We start from the raw sequence: 21,870 nt of genomic DNA, 5'->3' as shown, positions 1-21,870 counted from the left end.
AGCCCCGCCGATTGGAGCGACCGCCGCCTTCCGGGGCGGAGACAGCCCCGGCGCCGAGGTATCCCGGGAAGGGAGGGAGCCCGCGGTACGGAGCTGTCCCGGGAGAGGAGGTAGCCCGGGGTACGGGGACGGCTCGGGGCACGGAAGTGTCCCGGGGCACGGAGGCAACGCGCACTGCGCTGCCCCCTCACAGCTGCCCCCTCACAGCTGCCCCCTCACTCCCCGCAGCACTTGGGAGCGCCGGGGCGGCACCAAGGGCCGGTTCTCCCAAAAGTTGGCGTCGCCCACGGTGGGCGCGGAGCGGGGCGAGCTCCCCGGCCAAGCCGCTCCTTTTTGGAGGGGCGGGGAGGGAAGACTGCTGCAGCTGCCGGTGTTGAAGGAAGGGGCGAAAGGAGCGGCGCGGCAGTGCAGCCCAAGCTGTGCGGTTGCGGAGCAACGGGGCGCGGGCGGGGCCGTGGCGCGGCCGGGTGTCGCGGGGGAAGCAGCTGGTGCCGAGCCTCTTCCCGCTCCCTGGGCCGGCTGCCGGAGCGGGAACGCAGGGACGATAGAAACACCCGGTACAGAATTCCCACCTGAGCGTCTGAGAGAGTTTTGGCCTCTCCCTGTTTCCCTGTCCCACAGGTGTTAACAGCGGTGCGCCTGCAGGCTTATTGCTCGCTCAGCAGTGTTCCTGGAGCTGCAGCCTGGTTTCAGTCCCGGCACTTGAGGGTGATGGAAAACACATCCTGCCGGTGGGTGGATCTCTTCACCGGTATATGCCAGAGCAAGGGTCGGAGGAATTCTGCCAACTTCTTCTGGAGAACCAGAAGCTGTATGCAATAGTGCATGTGGTATGAGTGGTATCACACTGAGGTGATCACGAAAGAAGCAAGCAAAAAATAATGGAGAAAGTAGCCAGAATATCAAGGGAGCCCTTTCAAGGAATCCAACAGTCCCCTACTCCTCCTGACAAGGTATGATGCCGATGTAAGATTAATCCACACGTGTAGTTTCTCCTGAATCTTTATTGGATAACTCTCCATAGAGAACTGGAGAAGAGTTTCTGCGACCCTCCTGAAGATATTTTAAATAAGTAATAACATTTCTATTGTTAACACCCCAAACACCTGACATCCTCAGCTGAAACAGCAGGGCATAGCCTTGTAGTTAAGGAATTTTACTTTCCTTGCTCATCTGAGCCTTGTAACATCCCTAATGCATTTTCAGCAGCAGTTTACAGGGAAGAGCTGCAAACTTTTCAACCATTCTTTTTACTTACCATGTGCAACATGTTGCAACCTTGCCATGTGCTCCATATCAAGGTTATGTTTTTCCATGAAAGCTAAATGCTTTGATACAAAGTTCATAGTTTTTGCCAGCTCTGCCTTCCAACTGCCTTGTGTTTTGTCTCTCTGCCTTGTTGCAGTCCCTGGCATTCTGTTGCCTGTGTTCTTGTTCTCAAGCATCCCACATTTCCCATCTTGCTCAGGCTGGATTTCTCCACTGCTGGCTTTGACCTGCAGAGGCAGCTCTGTCCCCCTAGACTGAACTCCCACCTTCTTCACTCTCCTTCACTTCAGGTCCTTTCATTGGCCTTTCAGCTTTGCTTGCCAGGGGAGCCTGGAAGCTGTGTGAGCAGCAGCAGTGCACGTGTGGCCACTGGCTGCCCACCCCTGCTCTGCTCCTAGCAGCTGAATAGAAACCAGGTGCAAGGGAGGGTTTATCATATAGCTCTTAGGGGTTTGTTTGTTTTAATATTCCTTCTTTCCAAACGATTTCTCAAAATCAAAGCCATTTGTGATGAATTTACAGATAAGCAGCGTAGTACCACAAGATACGGTGGAAGAATTATGAAGAAAAGTAACAAATTGAAAGTAAATTTCAGCTGTTTGTAGACAATATTCCTGTTTAAGGATTTAAGTGTTCAAAACGCATGCTCATTTTCTGCTTCCATTTCCTCCTTCCCCCTTCCAGGTAAGCTCCACGCCCATCTCGCATGTCCAGCGCTGCCACACAGCTAATAAAGATTCCTGTGGCTCTCTGCTGCCAAGATGTCCAATAACACAGTAAGCTCATAATCTGTAGGTGGGTCACTGGAAAAGCAGAGAAGAAAAAGCTGGGAAACAAAGACAGTTATTGCAGGGTGGGGGTTTTGTTCCGTGTTGATTTAGTTCATTTGCACTGCAGTAAGTTGCAGAGTATCTGCTGTCCAGCTTTTCGTTACCTCTTGTATTGTTGTTTTCCACAGCTGTCCTGTGTGTGCATGGAGTCCAGGTCCCTTTTGCATGCCCTTGGTACCCTCAGCCAAAAGGAATTTCATTGGTTCGTCCCCAGAGGCTTTCCGTGTCTTGAGGGGGGCTCGTGTGTTGGCAAGGAGAGAAGCTGATGGCTATTACTACCTGGGACACATTGTCCAGGAGGTGAAAGTATCTATTTATTGGGAGCTTGGCTCTGAGAGCATGTATGGTTTTTCCTCTGTTCTTCCCATACCTCACCAGTCCCAAGCCCTTGCTGTGGGGTGGCCCTCCAGTGTTACACTGGCCACTCTTGCCTCCCCACACCCTATTTTTCATCTCTTACCTGCTGCTGTCTGGCTGTTTGCTGTGAGGAGCCCTGCAAGTAAGAACAGCCTGGAGATCAATCCGTTTTTGTAGTTATAATGAGGTTTTATTCAGAGACGGACAAAACAGGTCCCTTATCCCTATTGTCTACTTTTGCCCAGCCTAGCAGGAGAGCTGGTTAGCTAAGCAACAGCTAGTAATCCAAAATACTTGTCTCCAGGGTCCACTTTCCCTTTACCAAACTGAGAGCTTTCCTCATTCTTGTCCATCTGTGTTTCTGGGAATTGCAAGATGGTATTGGCTGCCAGATGGAAAATCCCCCCTGCAGGTTTTCTTTTAAAATACAGTTCATTTTGCAGGTTAGTTAACTAAATTTTGGCACTAGTGTAGGTGAGGATGTCTATGAGCTTCATTGTGGGGTAGAACAGATTGGGACAGCTACAGGCACGAGTGACATCAGCTGGAGCAGGAGCTGACAGTATTATTTGTGTAAGTGCACTCAAAGATCTGCAGAGAAGGCTGAGATTCTGGCAGTAGATCTTGCCCTCACTCACTGCTGAAGGCTTCAATTAAAGTATTTAAATTTATGACAGCTGTGACTTTTTATTGCTTTGTTACCCTTCTGATTGCTGAAGGATTGTTTGTTATCCTTCTGGTTGTAGTGAACAGCATCATGCACAGTTTCTTTTGGCTGCTCTTTTTCTGGTGAGAGGCTTTCCTGGTAGAGTTCTGCCTTAGCCTGCTAAGTGTGTTCTTACTAAAATCTAACTCCAAAGTGAAAGGAAGAAAAAATCTGTCGGCCCTTTAAGCCCCAAATTTTTATTTACTTTTGAAGTGGTATGGATACAGTACAGTGCAACCCTGGTAGAAGAGGAAAGCTGCATTCCCAGATCACGTTCCACTTCCTGGGATCTCTGCGACATCCGTCTTAGCACTTAAGCTTGGCTGTTAACTGGACCTTGCAAACTGCCTTGCAAACGACGTGTTTTGCTCTTGCAGGGCTCCAGAGAAGGCTTTTTAATTGAGTTTGACCAAAGTCGTGCTCTGAAGGGCAAGGTCCAGCCTGGCTGGCAGGAAACGCCTCCCTATGATATTCTCCACTACGAAGATGCCCGGCGACAGCCTCTTGCTCCAGGGGACAGGGTCTTGGCACCATGGGAGACTCCTGCCAAACGTTTTGGCCCTGGCACTGTGCTAAGGGTTGTGGAGAACACAGAGGCACCTTTAGGTACCTGCTTTGAGTGTTTTGGTTTTCTTAGCAGCACTGCATTCACCACGGGTATTGGTCACTGCAGGGAAGAAAGCAGGCTCCAGCATGGAGAATTCACCTCCTGCTGCCTGGGTTCTCTCCATCCTGTTTTTATTGTTGGCACTAAGCCACTTTTTCAGAGTCAGAATTAAGGCAGCTCACAGAATTTGCCTTTGCTTTGTTTTGTGGGTGAAAACTTCCTAAAAGGTTTGGGGTTGTGGGCAGCATCCTCCCAAAACGAGGTAAAAAACGTTCTTGACCCTCCTGAGGGTCACCTGATTATCTGTTGGTCTACTTTCTAGCTATTTCAGGGTAAAATCCCACCTGCTGTGGGGAGTGAGACTTTTTTATATCTGCTATCTCCTCACAGGAAATTCAGAAGAAAGTCGAATTTTCAACCTGTAAAGAATAAAATTATGGAAGCTGTTACAGAATTGTCTAAAACACAAGTCATTACTTTTACCTCCTGCTCTCTAGGGGATAAGTCACACAGACTGACACGTTGCTAATACATTACTCGCCCTTTTTCTTTCTCCCCAATATGCACAGCGCACAGTGAAAGGAGAGTGCTTGTGAATTTCTGGAACGGGCAGACTAAGGAGGTGTCTTCTGTCCAAGCTCTGCGGATTCCCCTGCCCCTGAGCGAACGCATCATCCTGGAGCTGCAGATGCCTTTAGCAGCCAGGCAGATGGTGATAGATTCAAGCTTGGATTACCCATACCTTGTGGCACCAGGTTATAGAGCCTCAGGGCACTACAGACAGCATCACCTGGACCTGGATTGCTGCCCTGGGGCTCTGTGTTTCACTCATGCCTGTGTAAAGTGCAGCTGGGGGTGTACCTCGCTTCCCCGGTGCTGCCCTGGAGCCCGGGATCCCGCACGGCCTGCAGAGTGCAAAGTGCAGCAGGAAAACGCCTTCGTCCCGGGGGCAAGCTCGACTGAAGACAAGCTCAGCAAGAAAATAGAACGGGAACTCTCTGAATTGAGGATTGCATCTTCAGGAAGTGTTTCCAGAGAGGAAGAGGAAAAGGAAGAGAAGAGATTGGAGACAGAAAACGTTCTAAAAGATGTTAGGTCTTGTTTGGAAGAGGACCATAAGGTTATAGAAACTGAGAAGGTAAAAAGCGCTTCACCCTGGCTGTTCTGTTAATATATGGTCTGCTACTTGTATAAATATCTGCTTTGTTACTTTTAAACTTTTAAGTTTAATGCTTTTGGTACCAAGCAATTACTGGAGGTCTAAGGCCTGGTCCTTATGCCTGCCTGCTAAATGGAGGTACTTTGCACTGTCTTCCTTTGCCTGGGGTAAGAGCTATAATCTGCCATTGTCCTTGGCTGGAGCAGGGTTCTTGAATCTCTTCCACCAATGCAGAATATGAGAAGTGTTTCATAGCCCAGACCCTCTGCATTCTGCTTCTCTGTGAAGGAGGTAAAGGCAAAAAAAAAGGAAAAAGTGTCAGAAGTGTTGACACTGGATAAGGATTACAGTAGGGATTGTGCCATACCAAGGCAGTCTCTTGCATGATTCTTTTACCATATTTCTCCACCCTGTTAGAGGTGTCCCCTCTCCCAGTCAAGGGCCACAAGAGACTTATGTAGTCCTCAGCAGCTGATTTGGTGCTTGAGAGCAGGGCACTAGGTGAGGATCAGTAAGGAGGAGGTTCATGTGCACACTTAACTCCATTGCTCTGCAAGGGTCAGAATCCAAATTCTGGCACATGCTAGAAGCAGGGCTGTCTTTCAGCCAGAGCTCCTCTGGCCTGGTCTCTGTACCAGTTTGGACCCTTTCAGGCAAAAGTACTTTAGGTCATTTGGGGACATAGGGAAACTCAGGAAGTGATCAAAAATTACCTATGAGTTGTTTCTTTAGCAAAGAACTCCCCCAGAATTTTTTCTTTTTCATCCTCTCTTCAACTTCAGTTGCAACTTAAGATCTTATGCTGTAAACTCATTAAATAAACCTGTTATTTTCCTTATCAGGTCTGGATTATGATTGCATTTCTTGTTATTTCTAGGGCCCTCAGAGAGAGACGGCTCGTGCTGTGGTTGATGCTGCTGTCAACACAGACAGCTGGTTAATGGAGACAGATCACAAGGAAGAAGCAGACAGCAGACAGAAGGATGCTGAAACTGAAGCTAATTTTGAACACGAGCATGGTATTGGAACTGTAATTCTTTTACCCAAACATAAGACTTAAGCACATAATATCAGTGCAGGATGGCATCATGTGTAAGAACTGTCACCATAATTCTTGGTGCTTCACAAGAAAATACCATGATGCCATCTTTATATATAGGTATTAATGGTGCCATGGCTTGAGAAGTTATTTATCTTCTATCAAGGTAAAAGCATTTCTACATGAAAGTTGAGAATTTTTGGCTTTTACAGCTCAGCTACTGCAGCAGCAGGTTTTGGGGTTTTTCAACCTGTACCATGGAGCTCAGTATAAATAAAAAATTCCTTACTTTAAAAATTAATACGCAACATTAACTGTGACTGTGTATAGCAACAAGATTTCACCAGGACTGTTCTGCAGACCAGTCCTCTTATCTGTGCAAAAAATTACTGCTTTATAATGTCACTGAGTAAAATTTTGTTCCCTGTACAGCCAAAAGGGGCTGGATCATGATTTTGATCATTTTGTTGCCCTTCTGAGCTGTGTGACAATTGCAGGCATCTAAGAGAGGAGACTGAAAGCCTAAAGCTTTCTCTGTTATTGCTTTGTGGCACTGCTGGATGAGGGAGAACGAAAAGTCAAACAGGAGTGCAGATTTCCTCCCAGCTGGTGTTCCAGCATCATTCCATGCAAGAGCTGCCACTCAGGTCTCCCCTGTCCTTAGCAGGAAGGTGTGAGCAAACTCTTCTCATGTTCTCAGTTACCCAAAAGCTGTGTTAGCAGGGTTGTGCCCATGCCAATGCCTCCTGTCTCTCAGCAGGACATAAAGCTCAGGCTTTGCCTTGTCAAAAGATTTATCATTTTTACACATCTCAGAGCAGCTCATGCCTGTCTGTGACACACCATGTAAACAATCCTTTAGCCTGAGTAGCTGTAAGAAGGGTCAGGATAAACTGTTTCCCAGGCAAAACTCTTGCCTAAATGCAATGGCAAGCTTGTTTCTGAAAAGCTGGAACCTCTTTTGTGGAGACTAAAAACTGTCCCAGTTCCTCAGAGGAAAATGTTATAAAATCTTTGCTTGAATATATTTCATATGAGCAGACTTTTTGGGTTTGTTTTTTGTTGTTGTTTTTGTTTTGTTTTTAAATTTGCTTTCTTTTTATAAGCTTCCTATATTCTCATATGTCCTTGCCCTAATTTATTTGAAAGGCCTTTTTGAGTCCAGAGTGGCAGAAGCTCCAGTCCATCATTCCCAGAAGAGCCCTTCCCTGGGAAGCAGTGCTTTGGTTCCTTTCAGGCACCAGAGCTTCTTTGCCCAAGTGAATCAATCACTGGAGAAGGACAGCCTGGCCATCAAATCAGCCTTTCGTGTGCAGAGACCACACAGCACCACCAGCCTGCTGCCTGGAAGATCCACACGTCTCCCAAATCTTCTGAAAGACAAAAGCATCACAGTGAGTATTTGGTCCAAGCCACGTTTAGTTCTTAGGATGAGGAAATTTGTTTATGTCATGTGAGAATGTTCTCTCCTTTGATCTTTCTTTCGCTGCAGCAGAAATGATGCCTGTGTAGAATAATGGTTATGCATAGTTAGAAATTAAGGACTCCATTTGGGAACCCACATGGTGCAGGACAGGGCACTTGTGGTATTTTTGCTCATGAGTTTTGACAGAATGTTTTTGTATGTTAGATCTAATCTCTTCTAAATGAGCCTCTCAGCCAGCTCGACTAGTTAGCAAAAAAAAAAAAAAAAAAAAAAAAAAAATCCTCTTTTACAGATACTGAAAGCAAAAAAGGGAAAGTTTAGGCAGTCATCTGAGGCCCTCAGCAAAGAGTGCATGTTAGGGCAGGGGTGGAACTAGAAGTCTCCTGATCCCTAGGTACTTTACCTGCTGGAAAACATTTGTTCACCTCCCACCTATAAAACACCTTTGATTCTTTCTTTGATCTCTCCTTGTGTGTGTCATTAAACACAAACACCCACAAGGTACTTTTTTTTTTTTTTTTTTGCTAAAAATAGCAATACACTGGAGAACAAAGCTGTTTACAGCCCCTGGGAAGCCATACAGATCAATGTGTTAGGAGAAACCAGTCAAAATGCTGGGTAAGACTGCCAGAAACATTATTTGAAAGTTCTGTAGTGTTTTCCAGCTTGTGGTATTTGAGTTGTCCCCAGGAAAGCACTGGAAGGAGACATTCTGTTTGCAGAGGAGCAGCTGATAGCAGGAGCGTGCTAACTGCACCTGGGAATAGAAGGAAGGAGAATGCATTTGACAGAGGAAAATATTTGGGGGGAGCTCTAGCAATGTAAACTGGAATAAATTTCTAAAGGCTTGGTGGTGTTTACTTGGACTTCCCTCCTAAAGTGCACTGTTAGGAGTACAAAAGCAAATAAATATTTTACTATGGCTCTGAAAAGAGGCCTTGTAGGTGCTCCTGCATCTCTGTACACGGCACAGTGCATTTAAAAACACAAATCAACAACACTACAGCATTGAAATGAAGCTACTGCTGAAGAAAACACGAAGACTGCTTGAGCATGGGTAGAAATCTCAGACAGTAAGAGATGAAGAGTTGGAACACCTGCAGAGAGCTCAGGAATGTTCTGGGTTTGGCCAGAGGGGGGCAGGTATTTCTCTTGCTAATAAAATCTAGGAAGGAATATATAATATGTTTTGTGGTCTGAACCTGGGTTTTCTGTCCAATCCAGAAAGTGACCCAAAGACTGGGGAGTTTTAAGCACTGGCTCAACACCAGAATAGCACAACCTACTGACCTATGGAGAACTTTTAAGACTGGATTTTCAGGCACCTCTTCGTTGATTAAGCCTAATGTTTTCTAAAGGTTTTAGCATCATCCTCAGTGTTTTCATGGATGGGATTCAGCACTACAGTAATTGTGAGCCTTTGTAGCTCTAGGCCTCAGGAGTGACATTAAAACTGGGCTGTTCTGGTTTTGTGTGTTTACAGTTTGCATTAGAAAAGTATACTGTTGGGACTAAGGGTTCAGTTTGCTTTTTTTCTCTTAGAAATCAGTCCTTAGTGGTGCATCTCAGGAGAGGTGGAAAGAGCTGGACTTCAACAGAGCCAAGACTGAGCACAAAAGGTGGCAAGAGGAACAGAGGCAGCTGAAGAGGAAGCAGCAGCAAGAGGCAGATGGCACCCGACGCCAGCTGCGCAGGGACAGCCAGAGGTGATGCTGGGAACTGCTTTTTGTGCTAAATGTTGGAAGGTTGGTAACATCTGCTCCCTGCTGCTCTCCTCCAGTCCCTGCACATCCCAAGTTGTGCTTTTTGCTGGACTCTGCAGAGGGGTCACAGCGGTTCCCTACTGGGAGTAAAATTGGTGCTCGAGGTGTGAGGGAGTGGGTACACAGCGTTATCTCCAAGGGCACATTCCCTTCAATCCTGTTCTCAGATCAAAAGTGCTGATGTCAGGCACCAGCACATTTGGGGCTTCTGCCACCTCTGTTCTGGACACAGGTTTAATCCTCATAACCTAACAAAGAGTCCCGGAATATTAACTGAACACGGACTGCCAAAATATCTGCTTTGTGTTTTATGCACTGTCTTTCTTTTTTATTGCTCTTTCTTTATGAGAAATTCAAAAAATTTTGTTTTGGAAACAGGCAGCGATTGCGTCAAAGAACATTGCAAGGGCTGGAGAAACAGCTGGAGCAGAAAGAGAGAGCTTTGCAGCACATGGCACTGCTCCAGGCTGCTGGGGCTGAGAGGAGCAGGAAGGAATCCTTCTTTCGAGAGGAGGAGGAGAGGAAGGCAAGGCAGAGGCTTCAGTTCTTAAAGACACAGCATTTGCAGAGAGAGAAGTTACAGGCAGAAAGCAACGAAAGGAGCTGTGAACAAGAGAAAGAAAGGCTGGTAAGGGCAATCCCAGAAGTTATTTTCCTCCTCTGCCATGTTTTCAGCAGTGTCAGTATCTGGAGTATTTGTATATTTCACCTGTTTTACATCCAATATAACTATATAATTTAGAGATAAAAAAGGGTAACTTTTTTTTTTGGCATGTGTATAAAGATGAAAGGTGGAAAGTAAAATCCCCTATCTCTGTCATAAGAGAAGACTTTCTGTGTGCAAGGAACGAATTTCCATAGATTGTATCAATTTCTGACTTGTACTAGTGAGAGTCATCGTACTGTAGGATGGTTTGGATTGTATTCACCTAGCCCCAGCCCCCCTGGTCAGGAAGGGCAGAGGACACCTTCCACTAGACCAGGCTGCTCAGAGCCCCCTGTCCAACCTGCTGGGCATGGGGTAGCCACAGCTTCTCTGGGCAACCTGTGCCAGGGCCTCTCCACCCTCACAGGGAAGATTTTCTTCCTAATATCTAATTCAAACCTACTCTTTTTCAGTTTAAAGCCATTCCCCCTTGTCCTATCACTCCATGCCCTTGTAAAAAGTCGGTCTCCAGCTCTTGTAGCGCCTCCCTCTTCTTGGCACTGGGAGGTGCTCCAAGGTCTCCCCAGAGCCTTCTCTTCTCCAGGCTGAACAACCCCAGCTCTCTCAGCCCAGCTCCATAGCAGAGGTGCTCCAGCCCTCTGAGCATCTTCATGGTCCTCCTCGGGATCACTCCAGCCAGGTCCACATCCTTCTTATGCTGGGGGTCCCAGAGCTGGACAGAGGTGAAAAGTGAGGATGAAATTTGGCATGAAGGCTGACTGTCCAGTTTTGAATGTCTTTATGTAGGAGTTCCTGAGGAGCAGAATGCAGTCACGGCAGGAAGTGCTGGAACAAGAATCCCAGGAGCAGGACAAACAGCAAAACCAGCACCAGGCTGCCAAAGTGAGATTGTTCCAGAGGAGAGAAAATTCCCATCTGAAGACGGAAAAAGAAGGCCAGAAACTCCGTGCCCTCCAGCAGTACCTCAGGGAACAAAGCCTTCTGCTGCTGCGGGCATCCCTGCTCGAGTAAGGAATCTGCACAGTGGGTGAGCAGGGCCTGGAGCAGTTCCCACACCTGCTGTGTCCTGGCAGGTGTGGTCAGTGTGCCAGAGCAGAGCTGTGACAGGTGGCATTAGGATTCCTGGAGACGTCTTTAATCTCCCTTTCACTGCTCCAGAGCGCAGAGTGCACTTCCACTGCTCCATCTTCTGCCTGCCTTTCTTCCTGGGGTCGCTGGCATCCCCCTCCCCTGAGAGGGAGCAGCAGGGCACATCCAGAGGCACTTTTCTGCATCAGAAAGGAGGGGGGTTCTAGCGCATTGCACTGTGATGAGTGGAGGTGCCACAGGAGAGGAGAAGGTTAAGCTTGTCACATCCTGAAGTGCTCCCTCTTCCTCACATCATCTGAGGTACAAAATTCCCTGTGGCTGTGCCAAAGGAAATTGCTGGTCAGCTCTGGGTAACCAGAAATTTCAGACAGGTGTTTAGGAAAGGAGATGGCACAATTTATTTGCTGAAACAGTCAGAGCTATATGGAAATACCTTGATTTTACACAGAATTATGCTAAAATGAATACAATATATGTGATACCTTGTTTCAAGTAATGCCCAGAACCAAGCTAGATGCTTTTATATTTATATTTATATTCGGCCTGACATTCTGTGTGCACTTAGAAACATGATGCACAATTTCTGGCACATTATAAAAAATGTATGCCTCTTACTAGAATACAGCACCAGTAATAATGGCAGTTTCTTAGGAAAAGAAAAAAAAGGAAAAAAGTAAAATGAAGAAAACTTGCAAAAGGGAGCTCCTTTGAAATCCTGCCTAATCTTCTGAATGGCCAGCAATGTCCTAGCAGCAAGGGTCAGACTGCATTCCTCCAGGGATAATGGAGAGGCTATGCCTTCAGCTTTTTCCTGAAAAGACAAAGTCTCTCATCCAGATGTTTACAAACTACTCTGAGACCTTAACAGCTAAAATGGGTATTTTTAAACTTGAGGATCCATAATGTGCATGAGCCATCCTCAGATTTTTGCTTAAAGAAAAACAGAAAGAGGGAAAAGCAAAGATGAACTTAAATAGAAGGCAAGGGCTTTAACAAAAAAAAAAAAAAAAAAAAGTCATAGTTAAGGTCTTTAAAAAATCTAACTTGCTTCAGATTATGGAAATTACATATGAGGCACAGTTTTGCATTTTAGACGGGGAATCCCATCACTTGGACCACTTTCCACTCTGTTGAGTGTCTGGAAAAGCTGGCTGGAATCTGCTCAGCAAGAACATGGATGGTTGTGCCCCAGACCTGGCACACACCCTACTGAGGGAACGTGGGTGCTGGTGGCACATGGAGATTTTCCTTTGGGTAATGTTTGGGGGTTGCTTGCTTGTCTTCTTGTTTGGGTTCTCTTTTACATAAAATCATGTGCTAGTTAGGACAATGCTCTGGCTGCTTATGACTTTAACTAGACTTAAAGAAACAAGCCTAAAACATACAAGGTGTTAAACTCTACTCCTGCTTTTATCCTTATGCACTTGGAAATGGAATATGCAGTGATTAAATGAAAGTACATGAAATATACTGACCTGAATCTAAACTTATTTTTCAGACTTCATTTATATACTATTAATCATTACTTTATAATCACCATAAAACAGCAGATTGTCTGCTTATGCACTTTCTCTTCATTGCTTAACCACCTGAGAACAGACCAGTGCAGAAACCCTGCTCAACTGCTATTTCACACAGGGTATGTCTGGGAATATATTCAGTACCACACTATTTCCAATCATTCATGGACTGTATTTCTCACTATTAAAATGCAGCCATAAAATCATTTTAATACTGCTGTTAAAATAACTGACTGTAAATGCCACATGTAATCCAGCTCTTCTGCTGGCTTTATTTGATTTTAAACATTCGCACTATGGTTTTGATCCATCAGGAAAATGCTTGGACTCTGGTTTGAAACCTGTTGGGAAAAAATAAAAAAACCTAACTATCTGCATATCAGTTAAGGTTTTGAGTAGTGTGAAACCAGGGGAGCACCAGGGAGAGTAGTAGAGAAAATCACACAGAGCAGGTAAAAAAAAAAAAAAAAAAAACACCTCTTAAGTTTCAGAAACAGAAAAATTAAGACCAGGACAAATATTCCCAGAAGTTGTTTTTTATTATGGAATTAGCTTTTTCTGCATAGGTAAATATTTTATTATACTGTTTATAATCCAAACTCCTATCATAACGTACTAGAGTACAGGAGTTAGAAAAAAATCTAAATAGTCTGGTTTTGTCATCCAAAATGACTAAGAACAGACCACTACACGCAGGATGTTAGGACACTTCTACAATAAAAGTAGAAGTTAAAAGTACAAAAGACAAACAGTTTTACTGGCTTTTTTCAGCCTGAATGTCTTGCTTAGGTGATGCTAGAACATCATTTCTCATACCACAGTGACAGGTAAGTCAGTAAATTAAATATTTAACCTGATATATTTTAAAACAGACTTGATCAATGAACTTCTTTTTGAAGATGTTTTTAAAAACTACCCAGAGCACATTAGCTCTTAGAACCGTGCAATGAGTGGGAGATGTCCAATTGTGCAAATTCTTCCTGCTTTCTGGAATAGACCTTCTGATCATCCCATGCCTGGTGCTTGGCTGAAATGACTGAGGCAGCATTAGTGGAGAGCAACCACTGCACACCTCACCACTGGGGTACACGTGACTTCCCACCTTCAGCTTGGCTCTGTGGCAGCTCACAGGCAGCACAGGGAACCCCCACAGGGAGAGGCCAGCAGCCACAGGGTCTATTTGAGGGCAGAAGCTGCAGTTTTGATGAGCAGTGGCTTAGCTGCCTCCAGGATGTCCAGTTCAGGGTCCAGTGAACGTCCCAGTCCTTCCAGAACCATGATGGCAAAGATGATGGAAGCAAAATTGCTCTCGAGCTTCACCTAAAACCACAACAGACTGAATGGACTCAGTGGACGTTATTTTCTCCTGTACCCCTTCAACCAAGGCACCAGCTCTGCCTAAGCTGAGAGGGAATGGAAGAGGCTGGGGAGTGCATTTGCACACCTGAAACCGTAATGCAGCTCCACCAGCTGGACTGTGCAGCCCTGTGGCTGGCAACCCTAGTTCAAGCCAACGTAGGTCTTTTGAGTTCCAAAGTTGTTTGCAACTGTGGAAACTTGTCCCCCAAATAATCAGTTATGAAGAGGTATCTCTAGTCTAAGGGCCTATAAAAAAGGTAGGAAAAACTATGTGTTATGAAAATTGTCCTTTTAGTAAACAATTATAAGCCATGAAATAAGGTATTGAGACAAAAAAAAAAAAAAAACAACCCACAAAAACTGGCTTGGCAGAATGTGTATAAGACCTGAGAAACAGCATGCCTGCAACACTTGGATGCATTCCTGCAGTTCCTCTCCAAGCAGTTGATTTCAGAAATCAGTCCTCCTCTTTGTTAGCCCCTCATGTTGCCAGTAGTTCTCCCTCCCCACATGAACTTCCAGCTATTAAAGGGACAGGGACAGGACCTCACCTTATGGGTCATCAATAGTTTGAAGACACTCGAGAGGAGATTTCCCACCTGAAGCTGGAATACACAAGGAGAATTTAACAGCTGAGCAAAACCCCTTTTTGTTTCAGCTTTCAGTGCCAAGTTGCACTGAATCTCAGGTAAGTGAGACTGTGACATCGTGCACTTGCCTTGCCCAAGGCAATGGTGTTCCCCCGGACCTTGGTCACAAGTTCTGCCATCTCAGCCTTGAAGCGCTCGATGTCCTGGCACTGGTTGGCACGGGCATGGTGGAGGATCAGCTCTGCCACCCTCTCCCCCTGGGGAACAAGTGGAACAGCACAATCAGAACCTGGTCACTGGTGACTTGCAATCAGATGCTTGCAGCTCTTGCTTTTAGTAGCTGAGAAGTGCTCCTGGCAGCACAGGATGGCCTGGATACAGGGTTTAGCATGGATTCTTTGGCATGCTTCAGCAGACCCAAGATAAAATGTGTCCCTTTGGAGGTGTGTTAGTGAGCTCTTCACCCTGCAGCTGAGAGACAGCAACAGGCAAGTAGGGGCACAATGCTTGTTCTCAGAATGAACAGGAGACACCAGCACTGGGTGCTCTAGTCCATCTAACAGTGAGTTTTGGGGGGGAGGAGGATAATGTACTTCCCCTCACATGGAGGAGCCTAGCAGAGGTCAGACCCCTCCACAAATACCCGTTTTCCTTCCTCTCCTCTATAGATTCTGACACAACAGGAAAATGGAGGAAGGCATGTGGGCTTTCCAGCAGCAAGGCTGCAGAGGGGAACACATGTGGCAGATCAAGATGTTAACCCATTGCCTCCTCTTCTCTAGCAAAACTGACAGATGCTGCAACAGTGGCTCCCAGGCAGTCCTAACTTGCAGCAGAAGCACTCCCAACCAGGAAGGGGCAGGAATACTTCCCATTTAGCACCTTCTGCTTCCTGGGGCCCTGAAATTGCGGCACTCCGGCACCCTCCTTGCTGCAGCTGAACAACTTATCCCTGTGTTTGGGGACACGACGCTAGCAAGGCTCCTTGCCCCTCCTAGCATTTGGAGGGGAAATAGAAAACCCTTGCCAGCCCCGTGCCTGAGAGGGGCCTCACCTGTCCCTGGACCACGGCGGTGAACACGGCGCGGAAGTTGCGCATGTCCGCGCTGCGCAGCTCCGCCACGATCCCCGCGTCCAGCAGCACCAGGCGCAGCTGCCGCAGCGGCGGCCGCACTTCCAGCACCAGCGTGTCGCACACGTCCGCCACGGCCGCCTGCTCCGGGCGGGCCGTGCCCTGGACCAGGATGTTCCCGGGGTGCAGGTCGGCGTGCACAAAGTTGTCAACGAAGATCTGGAGGACGGGTAAGCGTGAGAGCAGCTCGTTCCAAGCGAACCCGGTCGCGCCAAAGCCGCCGGGCAGAGGGCGGAGGGTTGTTTGCGGTCTGTTCTCTGTCATCACCAGTGCTGGAGCGTCACCTTTCACTGCACCACAGCCAGGTGGCTTCTGCTGGAGACCAGCTCAGGTACTCAGCAAGTCAGCACAGCTGTGTGACACTACCCAGCGTGTGCTAGAGGTCAGGTAGGACAGCCAGGAGTCCCGGCAGGGAATGGCAGGGCCCTTTGGCAATTAGCCCTCAACTGGGGCCCTAAATCGGCCCTAAGGTGGGCCTCAGCGAAGAGTAATGCAGTAAGAATAGGCCGTTTGCCATTCAGTGGCAAAGGTTATAGTGAATGGTTAAGTTTGTCTAGTGCGGGACACCAACCCACACTGCAGGGGTACTGAAAAGTAAGGAAAACAAGAGAAGAGGAAATAAATCTGTGTAGCTCTCCTCTGACTCTACTAGCAGTTAGCACCAGAAAGGAAAGAACAAAAAGAGGCAAGAGGCGAGAGGAAAAAAACCATTACTTTCCCTCCCAACCCTCCTGGCCACCTGGGACGGCAGGACTTCCTGCCCCAAGGAGATTATCTTTGTATTTCATGGATTTCTCCTATGATTTTTTTCAACCGCCATGTAAATAGAGCTGTGTGAAAAAATATGGTTTTGGTGTTGCCTGAAAAAATTACTTCTGCTAATTTTGTCCTCCTGATTGAGAAACCCTACACATTAAATCTATATTCATTCTCATGCACTCATGACTGCATAATCTCTGTCATAAGCTACTCATCTTTCTGCTTTCCAGAGTTAAGAGTCCAAATTATTTCACCATTTTGGTATGGAAGCCATTCCACACGAGTAATCATCCCATCTGCCTTCCTCTACCGCTCTTTTAGTTCTACTACAGCTCTTGAAATGGAGGGTCCTGGACAGCAAGGGACTAGAACTGCACAGTACTCAAGAAAGAGGTATTAATTTTACTTACAGACATAATGTTGCTCCTTCACTCTTTAATTTTTTTCTACTCCTAAAATTTGAAACCAGTATTAGCATAAAACTTTCTGGTTCCAGCATTGCTTTTCTGAGTGGTAGAAGCTATTTCAGAGCCTGTCACACTACCTGGAGCCAGAACTGGAGTTTCACTGTTGCCCTAGCACAATGCTGCAGTTAGCAGCAGCATTTCATCTGACACACACTGCCCACACACTCAGTACTGTCAGGAGCTTTTGCAACTCTTCCTTGTTGGTTCTCGTGGCTCCTCACAAGACACTTGTACCACCCCCTTAACACTCCTTTCCAGATAATTTGGGATTATTTCAGCTACAAAAGAACTAGATAGCCAGAACCTGAATCTGGCCAGGTTTGTTGTCTTTACTCCAGATTTAGTTCTTCCTAACAAAAAGGCACTTTTAGAGGAGTTGATAAATGTAGAAACCAGCTCATTGTTTTCCCTCTGAGTCACATCCACAATCTCTGCAGAGCACATGACATTTGCTAATAATGGTGCACTTTGAGGTACTTGGGCAATATGTGACTATTCATTGAATGGATCAGCGGGTGTCCTAAGCAAAGGCTGACTGAGGAGCACAGGCCATCCCTACTGTGTGCAGTACTGTGTGATGGCCCCTGTGCAGTGGCAGAGCCCCGTGGCAGAGCCCACGCAGGATTGTGTCCAGCCCAGGCTCTACCCAGGTACAGGTAGGAAGCAAATGGTTCTCTCTTTAGCCACACTGTCTTATTATCCAGCTTCTGCAGGAAAACAACCTTCACTTGCAGCCCCAGCCAAGTGCCTACCATCTTCAGCAGCATGTCCATGCCCATCTTGGCCAGTCTCTGCCGCAGCTCCGTGCCAATCTCCGTGTGCAGGTAGCGTGAAATGGGCTCACTCTCCTGAAACAGAGACAGAGCTGGAGTCAAACACCCCCTGCATCCCACCTTCAAACACACCTTTACCTGGGTGCCATGAGTGGGGGGAAGGTGGTGATAATACTTTAGAAAGAAAGAGCCTGTACCTAGTGCAATGGAGAAGGTGAGAGAACCAAGGGTTTGTTCCTCAGAAAGACAGATGGACAGAAACACCCTTGCCAGGGTCACATGCAGGAAAACTAAGCCTGTCTTTGGTCTGTGACTCAAACATCCACAAGGGAAGTGAGGCAAGGATCAGAGAGTGTCAGACTGCTGAGCTCCTTGCTTTGACCCACCACAGAGGAGAGGTGAAGTGTGGTGCTGGTTTGCAAAGCACAGGCAAGCACAGGGTGGCTGGACACGCTGCTGGTCTGCTTGGTTTCAGGCCAAGTGTTCACTTCTACATGAAGTTGTCTGCTACCTGCCTTCAGGGATGCACTTCTTGCAACCAAAAACAGTGGAAGAGACGCTAAGGAAGGACTTCAGTCTTCTTAAGCAAACAAGAAAAAAGGATCCCTCAGTCTCCGACCCCTCCTTCTCAAAAAGGAACACCTGCTTGTCACGTTCTCCTTGGGGCCTTTTCACTGCTACCATCGCACTCAGACCCTGCAATTCTTACCTCAAATGTTTCCACTAGAACATCTGCCGTTACCAGGGGCCAAAGGGGAGTTGGAAACTTCACAAAATCGACATCTAGGAAATTTTGTCGGAAGCGCTCCAGATTTCTGGCTTCGTAGCGTAAGTCAATCTCAAGGGAGAGAGAAATAGAAAAAAGCAGGTTGGAAATTAGATTCAGCTAGGATTAGATGCTCAGGATCCCATGTGAGTTGCAATACTCAATACCAACAAAACTAGTCAGAAAGCCAGAACAGAAACAAAGTAAGGGTGGTGCTTTTTACACACTCATAGCCTCCCTGATGGAAGAGGAGCAGACTGGGTAATGGATGGTCCACAGCCCAACACCTTCGAAATATGGGTGCCTTACTAGAGGCCTGGGGTCTCAAAATAGGCCAGGACCACATTATATTCAAAAATATGACAAGATCCTAAACCGAATCCTATCCTGAACCGAAGCTTGCTGTCCAAATAGCAAGGCAGGCAGACAGGACAGAGGAACTGCAGCCCCAGACTCACTAGACAGAGATGCAGCCATAGCAGGAAGAAATTAATTGTAACACATACAAAACAATCCACTATGCCAAGCCCAGGCCCTGGTCCTTCAGTGATAAAGCATCTTGACACAAGGGCCTCTCTCCTACTGTCTGCTACTGCTGGAGGAGACAGGATAACCTTGCCTCACCTCCTTTGTCTGGCAGTGGGGAATATCCCAGGAATGCTTCCTCTTCATTCAAAGGGAAAAGGCTACAATGAGCCTATCAGATGTTCTCCTAACCCTCAGGATTCTGCACATCCACCCCAGCTGTGCCAAACTGGTACCAATGACCTCAAGCTACATCTGACCACAGTCAACAGCTCCCAGCATGGATTTACTGTGTAGAGGTTTTGCAGTTGTAGAAAAAAATAATGTTTTCAAAAGCTTGTGACAGACTTCAGACTCTGCAATCTACACACAAAAATGAAATTAGCAGATGATGGCTCATTTTATAGAAAGGTAAGCCTAATTAAGCCTGCAGTGAGATCTTTGTAAATTTGATAGTAGCAATGCCTCAGAATTGTATCTTTAGAAGACATTAGTAAATCAGGATGTTGTCAGATGTTTGCAAAATTTTACTGACACTGTGAGTCTGATGACAATACACAGTAGAATCGGTTATTAACTTCTGTGAAAAACATTATTTATGCCTATCTATCTGTCTGTCTCAGTGCTAACAAACATGACTAGTGAGTACAGACTGCAAACATATATGTAGAATTATAGGAAAAAACCCCACATGCCTGCGTACTTGCTTGGAGAGATTCTTTCCTAAGGAGAGGTGTCTCACCAGACTCCACCTTTCAGAATGCTGCAAAAAGGACTGTGACTATGGCTAGCTAGCTGTTCAGGCTGTCCACTAGAAAACACATTCAAAGTCTAAACATTATTTTCAAAGTCTAAAAAAATAATTTTAGATCTAATAAAAACTGATTTTTCACTGCTTTGCTGATTTGTATAGGAGCATATAAGTTTTCCTACAGTAATGTTATGTGATCTCATTAGACTAAAGAACAGAAGTAAAGAACAAGCCAGCCTTCATCTATCCCTTTAAAATGCAGTGGTGTGAACAGAGTTAGAGCCAGCCAGCAGCAAGACAAAGGGCAGTTTTGTTTCAGCAGCTGGGGACCACAGCCTGGCACATACCTGCTGCATCATAAGCTTCTCAAACTCCTCCACAATCTCTGTCAAACTGAGCCACTTGAAGCCAGGGAGAAGTCCAATGATGCGGCTGCCCATCTTCATGAGAAACAGATCCATCTGGACTTGGTGGACCAGCCCAGGGTGCAGTACCTGCACACGAATGAGCAATGGCAGCATCAGCCCCCCAGACACTCCATTTCCACGAGCTCAAGCGATACATTTCCATATCCAGCTTATTAGAATGGGAGGCAACCAGCTTCTTTGGCTAGTCCTCAGAAGAATTCACATTTTACCATTGATTCGGTGATAGAGAAACATTGTATCATTGTCAAATTCAGCGTATCTCTGCTGGAGACTACAGTCTCACTCAAAGACATTTTCCACCACTTCCAGTCTTGCCCTGCCCCTGATCAGTATTTGAAGCTGCTGAAATATAAGGTTTCTTTAAATAAACTTTGCTGGAACGCACTTTTATATGTTCCAGATTTCTTCATGTGAGCAGAGAAGGAGGTTTGCTGTCCGGAAGGCGCAACCAACCTTAATTCTTTTAATGTAAATTTGGCCCTTGGAAGCGTTCCTAGCACCCGCATGCCACATCAGATCTTGAGCTCTCGGTCTGGGAAGAGCTGGGGCCTCTGCAAGTGTGGACTGTGGCTGGCTGGAACAAAAGCACTGAGAAAGGACACCAAGAGAGACCGCACCCCTTCTCGTTCTACCTGGCCCTAGCCAGCTTCTGCTCTCCACTGGAGTTAAAACCTGACGGACCTCATCCGGCACGCTCCATTTTCATACATCTACCATTCAGGCACATGACTTACTTTAATGGCTACAGGCACGAGGTGTCTTGCTGATGACAGATTTGCGTTCAGGAGTGGCTTGGCCCTCTGCTCCGTAGGGGACATCCTACTCACGGGACTCCCCTGGGAGCAGTCTGCAGAACTCAGTTCCTCCCTGCTCCTCTCATCCCGCACCTCCTCGCTCTTCCTCCTCCTCAGCCACCCGAGGAGGCCTCTAAAGCCTGACACTTCCCACGCTTCAAAGGCGGACCCGAACTCCGAGCGCCGCTCCAGCTCCTCGGCCCGGGAGCCGGCAATAGCAGCGAGGTCAGCGTAGGCTTTATACACCTGGGCGACGCAGCCCGAGCCCACCGGCTCCCGGCTCGGGAACTTGAGGATGCCCGTCCAGTCCTCACCGAAGGCCTTCCTCAAGAGCTCGTCGGTGTGGCCCCACGGGTGCGGGCTCACCTCGACGTGCAGCTTGGAAAACTCATCACAGAAGGCCTCGGAGAAGAGGTCCCTGCGGGTGCTGGCCCACTGGCCCAGCTTGACACACGTGGGGCCGGCGGCCTCGGCCGCCCGCCGCAGGAGCCGCAGCCACCGCGCGCCCATGCCGGGCCACAGGCGGCTCAGCGGGTAGAGCAGCAGCAGCGGCCCGAAGCGCAGCAGGAGCCCGCAGGCGCGGACGCCCAGCCGCAGCGCCAGCGCCAAGCGCCGCAGGAGCCCCCGGGGCGGCCGCTCGGGGCCGCGCTCCGCCGCCGCCCACGCCGGGCCGCGCTGCCCCGGCCTCTCCTTCCAGCCGGTCCGGCGGGCGCGGCCGCGGGCGCGGCCAAGGCCAGGGCGGCCCAGCGGCCGGCGCGCGGCCCGCATCGCCCCGCGCCCGCCCGCGCGGGCAGCGCCGGCCGGAGCCGGGGCCGGATCCTGGCCGCGGCGGCGCGCGCCAGCGGCGGGAGCGGGAGCAGCCGCGCGGCGCCGCCGGCCACCATCGCGCGCGCTCCCGCCGCCGGTCCGCGCGCCCGCCGCGCCCGCGCCGGCCCCGCCGGGGGCAGGGGGCGGGAGAGGGGGCGCGCCCAGCCAATCGGCGTCCCGGAGCGCGGCGGCGCCCCGCCCCTTAAAGGGCCAGCAGCGAGAGCCTGGCGGGAGCTCGCGCGCGGGCACGCGGGCGGCGCCCGGGAAGGCGCGTGCCCGAGCCGTCC

The 21,870-nt window shown here is 47.9% G+C and overlaps 2 protein-coding genes across 7 annotated transcripts; one reads left to right on the top strand and one right to left on the bottom strand.

Annotated features, from left to right (window-relative positions):
- Window positions 1-5: 5 nt before the first annotated feature.
- Window positions 6-12,402, top strand: LOC120751657 (trichohyalin-like). 6 transcript variants are annotated; one of them, XM_040061833.2, is made up of 11 exons: window positions 6-58; window positions 622-953; window positions 1,954-2,045; window positions 2,228-2,399; window positions 3,540-3,768; window positions 4,339-4,907; window positions 5,806-5,947; window positions 7,117-7,361; window positions 8,936-9,099; window positions 9,535-9,784; window positions 10,610-12,402. In XM_040061833.2, exons 2-11 carry the CDS (start codon window positions 882-884, stop codon window positions 10,832-10,834), a joined length of 2,160 nt encoding a protein of 719 aa, XP_039917767.1. In that variant the 5' UTR covers window positions 6-58; window positions 622-881; the 3' UTR covers window positions 10,835-12,402. The 6 variants fall into 6 exon arrangements, with proteins under 6 accessions (XP_039917767.1, XP_039917765.1, XP_039917764.1 ...); XM_040061831.2 differs by having other exon boundaries at window positions 31-110; XM_040061830.2 differs by having other exon boundaries at window positions 39-120.
- Window positions 12,403-12,952: 550 nt separating this feature from the next.
- Window positions 12,953-21,660, bottom strand: ADCK2 (aarF domain containing kinase 2). The gene is given in 9 exon segments (XM_040061835.1): window positions 12,953-13,752; window positions 14,343-14,396; window positions 14,510-14,638; window positions 15,436-15,672; window positions 17,492-17,587; window positions 18,222-18,350; window positions 19,902-20,048; window positions 20,717-21,477; window positions 21,480-21,660. Coding segments are annotated over 9 exon segments (1,878 nt in total). The 3' UTR covers window positions 12,953-13,608.
- Window positions 21,661-21,870: the final 210 nt, after the last annotated feature.

This window comes from Hirundo rustica, chromosome 4 (genome assembly GCF_015227805.2).
Source record: "Hirundo rustica isolate bHirRus1 chromosome 4, bHirRus1.pri.v3, whole genome shotgun sequence".
NCBI lineage: Eukaryota > Metazoa > Chordata > Aves > Passeriformes > Hirundinidae > Hirundo > Hirundo rustica.
The sequence above is the reverse complement of the archived record's forward strand: the minus strand, read 5'-3'. Positions and strand labels throughout refer to the sequence as shown.